The sequence below is a fragment of the Myodes glareolus genome, chromosome 21 (assembly GCF_982192425.1).
Source record: "Myodes glareolus chromosome 21, mMyoGla1.1, whole genome shotgun sequence".
NCBI classification, from domain to species: Eukaryota; Metazoa; Chordata; class Mammalia; order Rodentia; family Cricetidae; genus Myodes; species Myodes glareolus.
This window is the reverse complement of record NC_142046.1, coordinates 64835081-64847238: the sequence shown is the minus strand read 5'-3', so window position 1 is coordinate 64847238 and position 12158 is coordinate 64835081. Positions and strand designations below refer to the sequence as shown.

Genomic DNA, 12158 nt, shown 5'->3' with positions numbered 1-12158 from the left:
AAAATCACCATTATCAAATAGTGAGAATAATTGTGTAACTGTATTTAATAATTATGAAATTTAAAGCAGTGATTTCTTAAATGTTGGTTGCTACCATTAATGCATTTGATCTTATAATATACAGAATATTCAGTTACTTCTTCTGAAGCTTGTATTTGAAACTCATGGTTTAAAATTTCTGTTTCATACTACCATGGAGGGGATTTTATGGAGATTATTATAGATATCAACAAATATACAAAAACTTTATGAAATATTTTTTCGAATATTTTTAAATTCTTAAATGCTTCCTGTGGTGGGCCAGGGTTGCACTTGGTCAAGTTGTTGGTCAAGGGGGTCCCATAGAGATCCCCAAACAATCCAGGCTGATGCTAGAGCAGTGAGTTGCTCTCCAAAACCTGAGTGTAGGGAGAACACATTGCAGAGGACAATATCCACACAGTTCACTAAATGCAAAGAGGCCAAGCTGGTGACTTCATGAAGACTTCATTCCTACACGCTAGTCTGTTTGGTGCGAGAAGGTATTCTGGAGGCCACAGAAAGGGAAACCTGGAACCAACCCAGTCACAAAACCCTTTACCTACAATCCATTCTGCCTGCAAGATGTGCTGGAGGAATGGAGGTGCAGAACTTGTGGGAGTGGCCAACAGTACCTTGCTAAACTTGAGGCCTACACCATGAGAGAGAGTCCATGCCCTACATTGCCTGTATGGCCAGGAACTAGAGACTGGCTAGCCTGTAGACTTAGGGTAGAATAAAATACTACTGTGAAAAAAATAATCAATGAAATGATTCAAAATGAATACTCACAGATTGATGCCTTGTCTGGTCATCAGTATCAAAGAGGCTTCCTCAGACAGCAGATGGGAGTAAGTGAAAGACCCACAGCTAAGCATTATGGAGCGAGAGAGTCTAAATTGGAGTTCTCCATTGGGTTCCTCCTGTAGCAAATCAGGGATCCTCCATGGAAAAGGATGAGGAAAGACTATAGGAGTCAGAGGGTGTGGAAGAAACCGGGAGAACCTGGCCCACTGGATTACCTAAGCAGGGTTCATGTGGTCTCACAGAGACCAAGGCAGCAAGCAGGGATTCTGGGTGAGTCTGCAGCACATCCTCTGCATATTAGTCTATGGCTCTTAGCTTGGCGTTTTTGTGGGGCTCCTAACAGCAGGAACAGGTGTGCCTCTGACTCTTTTGGTTTTTCCTTAGATTCTTTTCCTCCTATTGGGTTGCCTGTCCAGCCTCAATATGAGGGCTTTTGCCTTGCCTTGTTGTGTCTTGTTTTGGATGGTTGGCTGTTGTCTCTTGGATCCCTGTGCTTTTCTGAGAGAAACTGGGGGAAACGACTTTGGGAGGGAAAAGAGGGGAACTAAAAGTAGAAGAAAAGGAAACTGTGGTCAAGATGTATTAAACGGGAGAAGAATCTATTTTCAATAAAAAAAAATACTTCAATGACTATGAAAACCCTTATCTGTATATAATAAGTATTAAAATTGAATTTTATTATTTTATTATACTTTGAGTTTTATAAATCCTTTACAATGAAATCTTTTGTAAATTCTATCCAAATTATTGCAAAAATCTGAATATGAAATAAATGTATCAGTTTTTAAACTGTTTTGCATTTCAAGCTATTTCTCCCATCCCACGTTCCCATCACTGTTACATTCCATGGCACTTTAGCCCTTATGTTTTCACTAATGACTTTATTATTTTCAATCTACACTAATCTTCCCTATGAACTTTAAATTCACAACCTCTTTTTATTTCTATCCCAAGTGAGATAAGTGAGAAAGCGATGGCCCTATAGTTTATCCTTGATCATTCATTTACAAAAGAAATACAAATAATTTTTGTTCAGACGAACAGCTTTAGAACAGACAAAACAGAGACCTCCTGCTTTGTAGTAGGCCAGGAGGATGGCTTCAGTTACTTCAGTGTGGTCATTACACCATTGCTGTATAAAGTGCCATCCTGACACTCATCATCTCTGCTGAGAGTTCTCTTCCTCACTCAAAAAAAAAAATGCTCATAGCATCCTTTGGAATCCCTATTAACTACACATTATCAAGCCCCAGTGCAATTCTGACCAAGACTGGGGTAAGACTTATGGATGGCATTGTTCAGCATAAACTCTGTGGTACTCTCTGACACCTCACCAGATGGGATTCTTCTTGCTATATATTTGCACATTAACACCGAAATTGAGTCTGTGTTAAAGTGGGAAACACATTCATTTATACCTAGCATACAATTTGTTAGGTATTCATAACAGGTATTTCTAAGTTTTCAAGTGATTGTACAAAGAATTCACAGACAGAATCGCTTGCTTCTCAGTAAATGATAAAGCACACTATCAGTAAACTGACATCGGTAAACCAGCATCACATGTAGAGTTCAACAGAGTGACATTTTAGAGGAACTTGGAATACTCTATGCTAGTTCAGGCTAGAGACTGGAAGCATTTTCTGGTCCTCTTGATGATCTGTACCTGTTTTGAGGCTTCAGTGCAATTCTGGACACAGAGACTGGGGTGAGCTTCCTAGGTTGAGAATACTGCACACACACTGCCCTACCACAGAGAGGAACCTTTCCCGAGGAGCATGGAATTACTACAGCTGGTTTCCTCCAGTGTTTTTACTAAACACTCCACTTGTGGACCTCTTGCTGTTTTATCCTTTTGCTATGATAAAATCCTGGCCATTTAGTTAACTTTCTCTGTAAACAAAATTTTGTAAATTTTGCTTATTGTTATTTTTATGTGCATGAGTGTTTTGTTTCCACATATCTATGTACCATGTGGGTGTCTGGTGCCTGCAGAGACCAGAAGAGGGCACTGGATTCCTAAGAACAGGAATTACAGACAATTGTGAGTTTTTGTGCTGGCTGGTCTCATATCACCTTGTCACACAAACTAGAGTTATCTGAAAGGAGGGAACCTCAATTGAGAAGATACCTCCATAAGATCCAGCTGTAAGGCTATAAGGCATTCTCTCTCTCTCTCTCTCTCTCTCTCTCTCTCTCTCTCTCTCTCTCTCTTGACTGTTTTTGTGCTACCTGCAAAATTATTTCTCTTATTGGTGCCATTGTATCCTGGCACACCATAAAATGGAGAAGGGAACCAATGTCTTTTGTGAAAAGTAGATATAAATCTCATTCACGTGACTTATGATATGACCTAATCATGATCATATCAAAATGATGTTACTTCTTAATGCCATTATATTGCTGGAGTTTAGTGTCACACCAATTCAAGGCTGTCCCAGAGACCCTGATGGAAGGACAAAAGAAACTAAGCTGTGTGGTTTTTGCCCAGGGGCAGACTTGGCAAGACTCAGTCTGAGTCTAAGGTCAGAGCCTCAAAGGAGTTAAGGTTTTTGTTCCAGGAATATCATTCTTTCCTCTGAAGAAACTAGATTTACCAGGTCAAAGGCCACCATATGGTCAGCCTGTGTTATAATGGGATACCTTGTGTTCCCTTTGTATGACATAGCCTACTGTTGGCTTCCTGCATTTGTATGATAGGCTTCTACTAGCGTTGTTCTGTTTTCCCCTGAAAATAATAAATAAGATGATGTACTACTTAATAAACTTGCTAGCCACGAAACATGGCTATGTAATACCTCCTGATCCTAAACTATGTATCTCCATATTTTCTGATCTCTTAATCCTTTCAGGAGTCTGTCACTAAAAATAACCTGCTGATCCAGGTCAATGGAGAACAGAGATTTCAACACTAAATTCAAAAGAGTTGCCTGACATATCAAATCTATGAGGGGCTCTAAAGTTTGTAGCCAACTAGTATAAATGAAATGTGGTTATAGAGATCTCTGAAATCTTGGATGTTGTCAAAATGGCACCGTGGAGGGGAGGAGTGGATGTCTGTGGGTGTGAACCATTCTTTCAAATTGTGTAATTTATTGAATTTTTTTGAAAGTTTTCATCCAAAACCACAGGAAGTAACTGGAAGAAGACTGAGACTTAGATAGGCAGAACACCAGCGTGAGTGAATTGCTTGTCTTGTTACAAATGGTGAAACTGGAACTCAGGTCTACCAGATCACAAACAGACAGTACAGAACATTCCTCCAAAGTGTTACTCTGCAAGACAAAGAATTGAGATTCTACCTCCCTCCAAGGGACTGAAGGTTTTTGGGTATTGTTACTATCCAAATATATATGTTCCCTCTGATAAGTCATCCTCTGTGACTTAAAAGATGTTTCTGAGGCAAGAAGTTGAGAGATACCATAGAAGAAGGACCAATTTTAGAACCAGGATAAAGCAATCTCTACTTCACATGCATTGAGTCAAGTTCAATGTGAGATAGTAGGAGAGACGAATCCCTCGCTCCACGTTCAAAGGCCAACATCTTTAAGTGCAGAATTTCTCAGGGCAGGAAGCCTTTGCTTCCATGTTAAAGTGCACCTATCTAGAGAGCTGCTGGTCTACTTTTACCATTGTTTTTTACCCTTAATTTGAAAGGACATGGGAGAGTTGGAGTGTGGCAGACATTTTCTGAAGGCTAACTAGCCAGCATAATTGATAACCTCTGTTCTAGAGTTGCTAGGTAAGCTAAAAGGTATAAGCTCATTAAAGTTAGTTTGTTCCTTGAAGACCAATTAACATGGATTCTGTAAAAGCACTATAAACAAGTGCAATTCAGAGTTTCTTAGCCCAAAGATTTCTAGTTAAAATACTTTCTCTAACGTGTAACACTCTCTTTCTGTAGGGATATCTTTGGGAAATAAATTTCTAGTGAAAAAAGAAAGAGCAATTGTGGGTTTTGTTTAAGCAAATAAATGATGGCATTGTAATGCTCTCTCTCCAAAAAGCTGCATCTCTAATACCCTTAAATTTTGGTCAAATTTTCCATATTTTCCAGAAAACCTCAGGTTTTTATGAGTTCAATAGCAAATCTTTATATCTAAAGCTAAGTACAATTCCTTATATCCGTATTTGAAAAACAAGTTCATCCTGATTTGTAGCAAGAAATAACAAATAACTGTTAAGTAATAAGGCAACACAATAACACAAAAAGAAGTTAATAGTTCATAATAAAAATAACGAAAAAAAACTGATCTCTCTAAAAATTTTGAATTTAGTCAGCAACAAATAACTTCTTAACATTGTTTACCCAATTTCATCTCAGCTCTTGTAACTTCATGTTCTCAAGGGAGTGAATATTGATCCCTTATCTCCAACTATGAATTCCCTATTGGGTAGGAAACATTCAGGGATGTCTTTATGAAGGGCAATCAGTGTGTGCCTGCAGCACAGAGATCATTCTGGAAGAAACCATGGAGATTCTGGATGCAATTTAAAGAAAGTAAAACCAGTGAGGATTCCAACATCTTCTGTGCATCGTTGCAACAGGTAGGGAAATGAAAGAGTTCAGCTTAAGTTCCAGAATGTTCCACTTCCTTCCTGGTGCCATTATGAAAATAGGGTGAGGAAACTGACTTGCACTGAATTGTCCAGGGAGGATGAATCAACAAAGGATCAAATAACCAAATGGCAGAACAAATCTAACTCCCTTCATGTTCTATTAGCCCATGTATAACTGAGTACTGCACCATTCAGTATCCTGTGGTGGGTGAGTTTCTGTCAGTCATGAAATGAAAATGATGAACTGAGTATGAAGCTTAATATCTTCTCTCTCTCTCTCTCTCTCTCTCTCTCTCTCTCTCTCTTTCTCTCTCTCTCTCTCTCTCCCTCTCCCTCTCCCTCTCCCTCTCCCTCTCCCTCTCCCTCTCTCTCTCTCTCTCTCTCTCTCTCTCTCTCTCTCTGTGTGTCTCTCTCTTTCTTTCTCTCTTTCTCTCTCTCTCCCATCCACATGACTAAAATAATCACCAGAAACTTTTATCTGTCCTCAATGCAAACAACATCTTCCAGACACAACAGGACTGACACACACATGAACACAAAGACTGTGTGACTGCAAACAAGGCTTCCACAGATTCAAACCAGACAAGATTTCAGCATGGAAAAGAGAAAATGGACACAAAGTCCCACTCCTAACTAAGAAGTTATTTGTAATTGATACCTGCTTGGCAAGGAACATCAGTTCTCTCCAATGTGGTATCACTGGATATATCAACCACACTCCAGGGGAGGGCCTATGCCCAGGAATCATTCCCCAACACAAAGCAGACCCATGGATTCGTGTGTGTGTGTATGTGTGTGCATGCACACATGCCTGTGCACACATGCGAGCACATGTGTGTGGATTCATATGCCTTATTTCTTGAGCTCTAGAAAACTGTCACCGTAATATTACTTAGAGTCAAAATGATTGTGGTAGCCCTGATTATAATTCTTCACAGATGTACCCTGCTCTGTTTATCTCATGGTATTTCAAAGAACCAACAAAGCCCACAGTAGCAGCAAACTTAGAGTGCTATATGCCCACCACTACAGACTTTCTTATACAAAACTCACCTTAGCACCTGTGGAGCTGCCTGTAGCTCTGCCTGCCATCCCTGACAACTGAACACAGGAGAATTGCTGAAACTAGATTAATTCAGGGTTGTGTGGGAAAATCACAAACATAACAATTCACTTGCTGAGTTTTCTTTAATTGTCTCTTTCTCCAATAAGTGAGACTTATAAGCGTGTACATAAATGTACATGAGTATGAATTATCACTGTATGTGGTCATTAATTTGTTTATAATATTTACCATTGACTGGAGATTTGGCCAATAGAAACATGGGTTTGTTTTGACTGTTTGCAAAATATCCTCAACATAACAGCTAATTTACCTTTCTAATAAAAAAAATACATTCATTCTTGTGTATCCACAATTCTCACCAAACTTAGCACTTTAAAATGATGAAAAAAGTTACATCTTCATGAAGTTTTCATATTTATTTGATTAATGCCGTATATCTTTACATAATCCTGTTAAACATTTAGTTTTTCTTTCTTCAACAATTGTCTTGTTCAAATCTTTCATAAAACTTTCTATTAGATGAATTTATAAAAATTATCTATATACTGGACTTTTAATATTTATATGTGTTTTGAAAACAAATTTGCATAGCTGAGTTCCAATCTTATTTCTTTTGGTACTGTTGCATGTTTCAGTAGAGGTTCATTTTTTTCAAATGTTGTGTGTAGATGGTAGAAGTCTATGTGTGAGTGGTGTGTATGGATATGACTGAGTGGGTATGTGTATGCACCAGAGGACGATGCTGGCTGTTTTATTCCTTATTCCTTTGAAAAGAGGTCTCTAATTTAAGCTGGACCTAGCCTAGTGGCCAGCAAGCCCCAGCAATCCCTATATCTCTATTTAGGTTACAGAAACGTGTGCATAAACATCCAATTTTTTGCATGGATGTTGGGATCTAAGCCTGGTGGTTGCACAGCAAGTGCTCCTACCTGTGAACCCCATCTCTGGCCTCAGAATTCCCTAGAGTCATGACTTCTGTTGTATGATTTATCTAAATCTTTTCTGTATTGCCAAGTCACAAGTAGTCAACATTGTTTTTCTAAAAAAAAAAAAAAAGTAGGTGTTGAAGTCTATAATACATTAGGAAACAATTTTAGTAAAGCATGAAGTTGGAATTCAATATTATATCTTTATTTGTAAGCATTTATAGCATCACAGTATATTTTAACATCTCTTGTGACTTTATACTTCCTTTCCTCCCTCCAACCCTCCCACACACCCTTCCTTGCTCTTCCAAATCCATAGCTTCTTTCTTCATTAGTTGTTATTACATGGGTATATATGTGTGTGTATGTGTATGTGTGTATGTGTATGTACATAAATATGTGTATGTATGTGTGTGTATATGTACATATATATAACCTGTTCAATCTGTAGACTGTCACTTGTATGCTGACCACTGACTACTGGTGCTGATGTGCTCTTCCATGGTGACTATTTCCCCACTATCAGCATGTCTTGTTGACCATTGCTCCTTGAGTAGGTTTGAGGCTTCATGGACTTTGCCCATCCACTATGACACACATATTGGTCTCATTCTTGTTCAGCTTGTGTTTGGAAAGTCATGCTGGTGAGACTTTATGCATGGAGCTTCTGACACATCTAGGAGACAGAATCTCACAGAAAACTCCTGATCCTCTGGCTTTTATCCCCCCTCTTCAGCAATGCGCCCCCTCCCCCCATACAGAGCCCTCAGTACAGGTGCATGTTATAGATGTAACCTCTGGCACAGGGCTCCACAACTCTACATTTTTGTTGATAGTGGTTCTCTGTAGGGGTCTCCGTCTGCTGCAAAGAGAAGTTTCCTTGATTAGGGGTGAAAATTGCACGTGCCTGTGAGCAGATGGACAAATGTTGAGATTATCGTTAGGGATTGCGCTGGTTTAGTAAAGGGGTGGCTGGAGATTCGCCTCCAATAACCATGGTTTCTCTAGCTCTGAGTAGCTGGCTAGGTTTCCAGTGCCAGGCAAGGTTTTCCTCTTGTTGAGTGGGTCTTAAGTCCAATTATAGAGCTGTCAGTACTGCCAAAGTATGCACTCCATGCTGCTCATTGGTGTGGTTCATAGGCATCATAGCTGGGTAGGAGTGTTGCTTGCCTCCTTTCTTTGGAAGCCTGCATAATTTGTTTTCCTCAGTTTCATTGATGGGCTCTTCTACTCTCAAGCCAGTCTCATGCTGTCTTTATAATTACCATTTCATAATAACTCTTCTGTGTGGCAAAACAAGTTGTTCCCTCAACTGATTTTCCTTTCAAATTCTACGTAGAATTGTCAAGTTGAACATAAAATCTCCTCAAATATGTAACCGGAACTGCAGAGAATTTATAGATTAATATGATAAAAAATATAATGGTACAATTCTGCAATTTCATCCAAGAAATCAATGTTTATATCTTCAAGCATTAGGCAAAGCTATTTCCTTGATTTAAAAAAAAATGAGCATACTCTATTATATTTACATTTAAATTTTTACATCTGGCGGAAAAGTTCATTTTCTTTGTTTTAGTTGTGTTGTTGTTTTGCTTTGGTTTAGTTTGGTTTTGTTGAGGTTTACAGTTTCTTACACACACACCTCATTACCCACAACCCCTCTTTACTTTCTGTCATCCCCTCCCACTCCTGCTAAAATTCTTCCTTTTCCCAACTAGTACTCCTCTTGTTTTCCTGTGTTTTGTGTGTAACAAGGGCCTTTTGCAAGTGATCCTAGCTATTGTGTGTTTATGATTGCAACAGCCACGTCACATCCGGAACCCAGCCTTTCAGAGTATTCCTCCACATTCTCTACTCACTGCTCCACAGTGTTCCCTGGGGCTCAGACAGGTGATGCAGATGCCCCATTTAGAGCTGAGCACTAGAAAGCCCCTCACTTTCCACACTTCAATGAGTAATGAGCCTTTGCTTTGACCACCATCCACCAATCACTAAAAGAGGCTTCTCTAACTAAGGCTCCATGCTACAGAAGTCTGTGGGTATAAACATAAGCATTTCCAAAGCAGTTTGACTAGATGTTTATTTAGCAAACCATCAATAGTAGATTCCCCTATAAGAACCATGACTCTCCCAGTCATAGGATTTTGACCAGATACACAGTAATACATATGTATTATGTCCCATAAATCTTTCTCAGATCCAACCAGAAAGTGGTTGATTTCCTCCAGGAAAAGTTACTCCAGTAGATATACTTTGAATAACAGGCTGATATTATAGGACACAGAGTTCAGAGTTGAGTTATAGTACAAATCATTGTTTTGATATTTCTTTCTTTTTCCAGAAAATAGACATTTATGTCTTAGCCTAGTATTAAATGACTTTACTGGACTAACTAAGAATTTTTCAGAATATTACTTCAGGATAGTTGGATAACATAAAAATAAAAATAGTCATGATTCTTCCCATATAGTTATGTTTAATTTCTTTTCATATCTTTTTCCCCAGCTTGAACCTCAAAAAACATTGAGTGTGGGGTGTGTGGGTGTGTGTGTGTGTGTGTATGTGTTTGTTTGTGTGTATGTGTGTGTGTGTGTGTGTGTGTGTGTGTGTGTGTGTGTATGGGCACTACAGGAATCTTGTATTAATCCTTCATTTATAGGCACTCCTTCTCATGACTTTTTGGTAATGGTGATGCTCACTAGAGAAATTTTATGAAACCATTTACCAGGGTAACATTATTCATCCCCATTCATGTTCTCTAATGTTTCCCAAGAAAGATTGTCAACCTTTGCCAAATGTGTTTGATATCTTCAGACATGATATGGCTGCTGACCTTTATTATACCAATGGAGAAAATTGTATCAACTAATTTCCTACGGTTAAAAATGTTTTCATTCCTTGGATAAATATAACTTAATATTGTTTACCTAGAAAAAATAACTTTCCCTTTATTTGTTTTTTTTTCTTGCAAATACGTTTTATGGAAGTTTTCCTTCTCTTCATTTTATTTACCCTATTCCTAGACAAGAGAAATGGTGCATTTGGTTTGTGACTCTGGAAACACCCTGGCAAGTTCTGTTTATTCTCAACTAAAGACCACGCAGCCTGTTGAAGCCAATGACCAACTCTCCCACAGGACCTAAAACATGACTTCTGTCTGTTGCTGAAACTAATTGAATCTATACAATCTACTCATTTTAGGTCTTCCACCAATGATTGAAAGTGATAGTTTGGTACCCATATAATACACTTTGTTTTTAATTTATCACTTAAGTGCAAACCTAGAAGGAAAAGGAATGGATATTTACTGATGTCTGCTTTAATCTCTGTAATCATGGCTGGATTTAAGATGTTTGCATCTACAGTCCCAAATTAGTGACATTTTAACTTTCTTTCCTCATATTGAATTTATCCTGTCATGTTATCTTAGCCTCATGAAATTAGTTTATTAATGTTCTTTTCAGTAATTCCTTAATGAGGGAGGAATTCTTAAAAGCATCATCCCTTGATGAGAAATTGTTGCTAGTTGAGACCTGCCAATTTTCAGCTTATATTGAATTTCTTCTAACCATGGAACACAGCAATGACACCAAAGTGACTGAATTTATTCTCCTGGGATTTGCTGGTCAACACGAGTATTGGCACATCCTCTTTGTGGTGTTCCTAGTCATTTACGCAGCCACCTTAGTGGGAAACGTTGGCATGATTCTGCTCATCAAACTCCATTCTTCCCTGCACACCCCCATGTACTTTTTCCTGCAGCACTTGGCTTTTGTTGACCTCTGTTATTCCTCTGCCATCACTCCCAAGACACTGCAGAATTTTGTGAGCACAAAGCCATCCATCTCCTTCACTGGATGCATAGTTCAATTACTGGTCTATGGTACCTTTGTAACTAGTGACTGCTTCATCCTGGCTGCTATGGCTGTGGACCGCTATGTGGCCATCTGCTACCCACTGCGCTATCCTGTCATCATGTCCCAGAGACTCTGCATTCTACTGCTTCTTGGTTCATACACTATGGGCTTCCTAAATGCCTCTGTAAACACAATGTTTACTTTCTTATCAAACTTTTGCAAGTCCAATGCCATTAATCACTTTTTCTGTGATGTACCACCAATTCTTGCCCTATCATGTTCCAGTATTGACCTTAATGTCATGGTATTGACAATATTTGTGGGATTTAACTTGACATTCACTGTATCTGTTGTCATTTTTTCTTATGTATTTATCTTGGCTGCTATCCTAAAGATGTCCTCTGCTTCAGGAAGGAGAAAAGCCTTCTCCACATGTGCATCCCACATGACCGCTGTCACCATATTCTATGGAACGCTCTCATACATGTATGTACTTCATGGGACCAACAGATCTCAAGAGCAGGAGAAGGTGGCTTCTGTGTTCTATGCTATTATGATTCCCATGTTAAACCCCCTCATTTACAGTCTAAGAAACCAGGATGTAATAGAAGCCCTGAGGCACACAGGAAACAAATGTTTGTAGTGGAAAACTTGGTCTGGATGTCAACGTGACTCAGCAGGCAAGGCATCAAGGCGCTGTCCCTGGTCAGCTTTGGAGATGTGGCAAATGTTCATGCTACACAGAGACATTTCTTAATTATAATGACAACTGAAAGACTATAAAACAAAACAACTGGATTATCAAATAAATCAGCTTGATTTTTTTTTTAGTGATGAGAAGTGAATCTAAGATTTCTCACATTCTAATCAAGCACTGTACTAGTGGCTTCATGCAGGTATCTGAATAAAGTATTGATGCTT

At 38.8% G+C, this 12158-nt stretch overlaps 1 protein-coding gene across 1 annotated transcript; it reads left to right on the top strand.

Moving 5' to 3' along the window:
- Positions 1-10950: 10950 nt before the first annotated feature.
- LOC148118749 (olfactory receptor 5AK3-like) lies at positions 10951-11880 on the top strand. The gene has a single exon (XM_087899660.1). The coding sequence runs from the start codon at positions 10951-10953 to the stop codon at positions 11878-11880; it is 930 nt and encodes a 309-aa protein (XP_087755786.1).
- Positions 11881-12158: the final 278 nt, after the last annotated feature.

Excerpts from the sequence above, each read along its gene's own strand:
- LOC148118749 (XM_087899660.1), top strand. The coding sequence starts at position 10,951 with ATGGAACACAGCAATGACACCAAAGTGACTGAATTTATTCTCCTGGGA.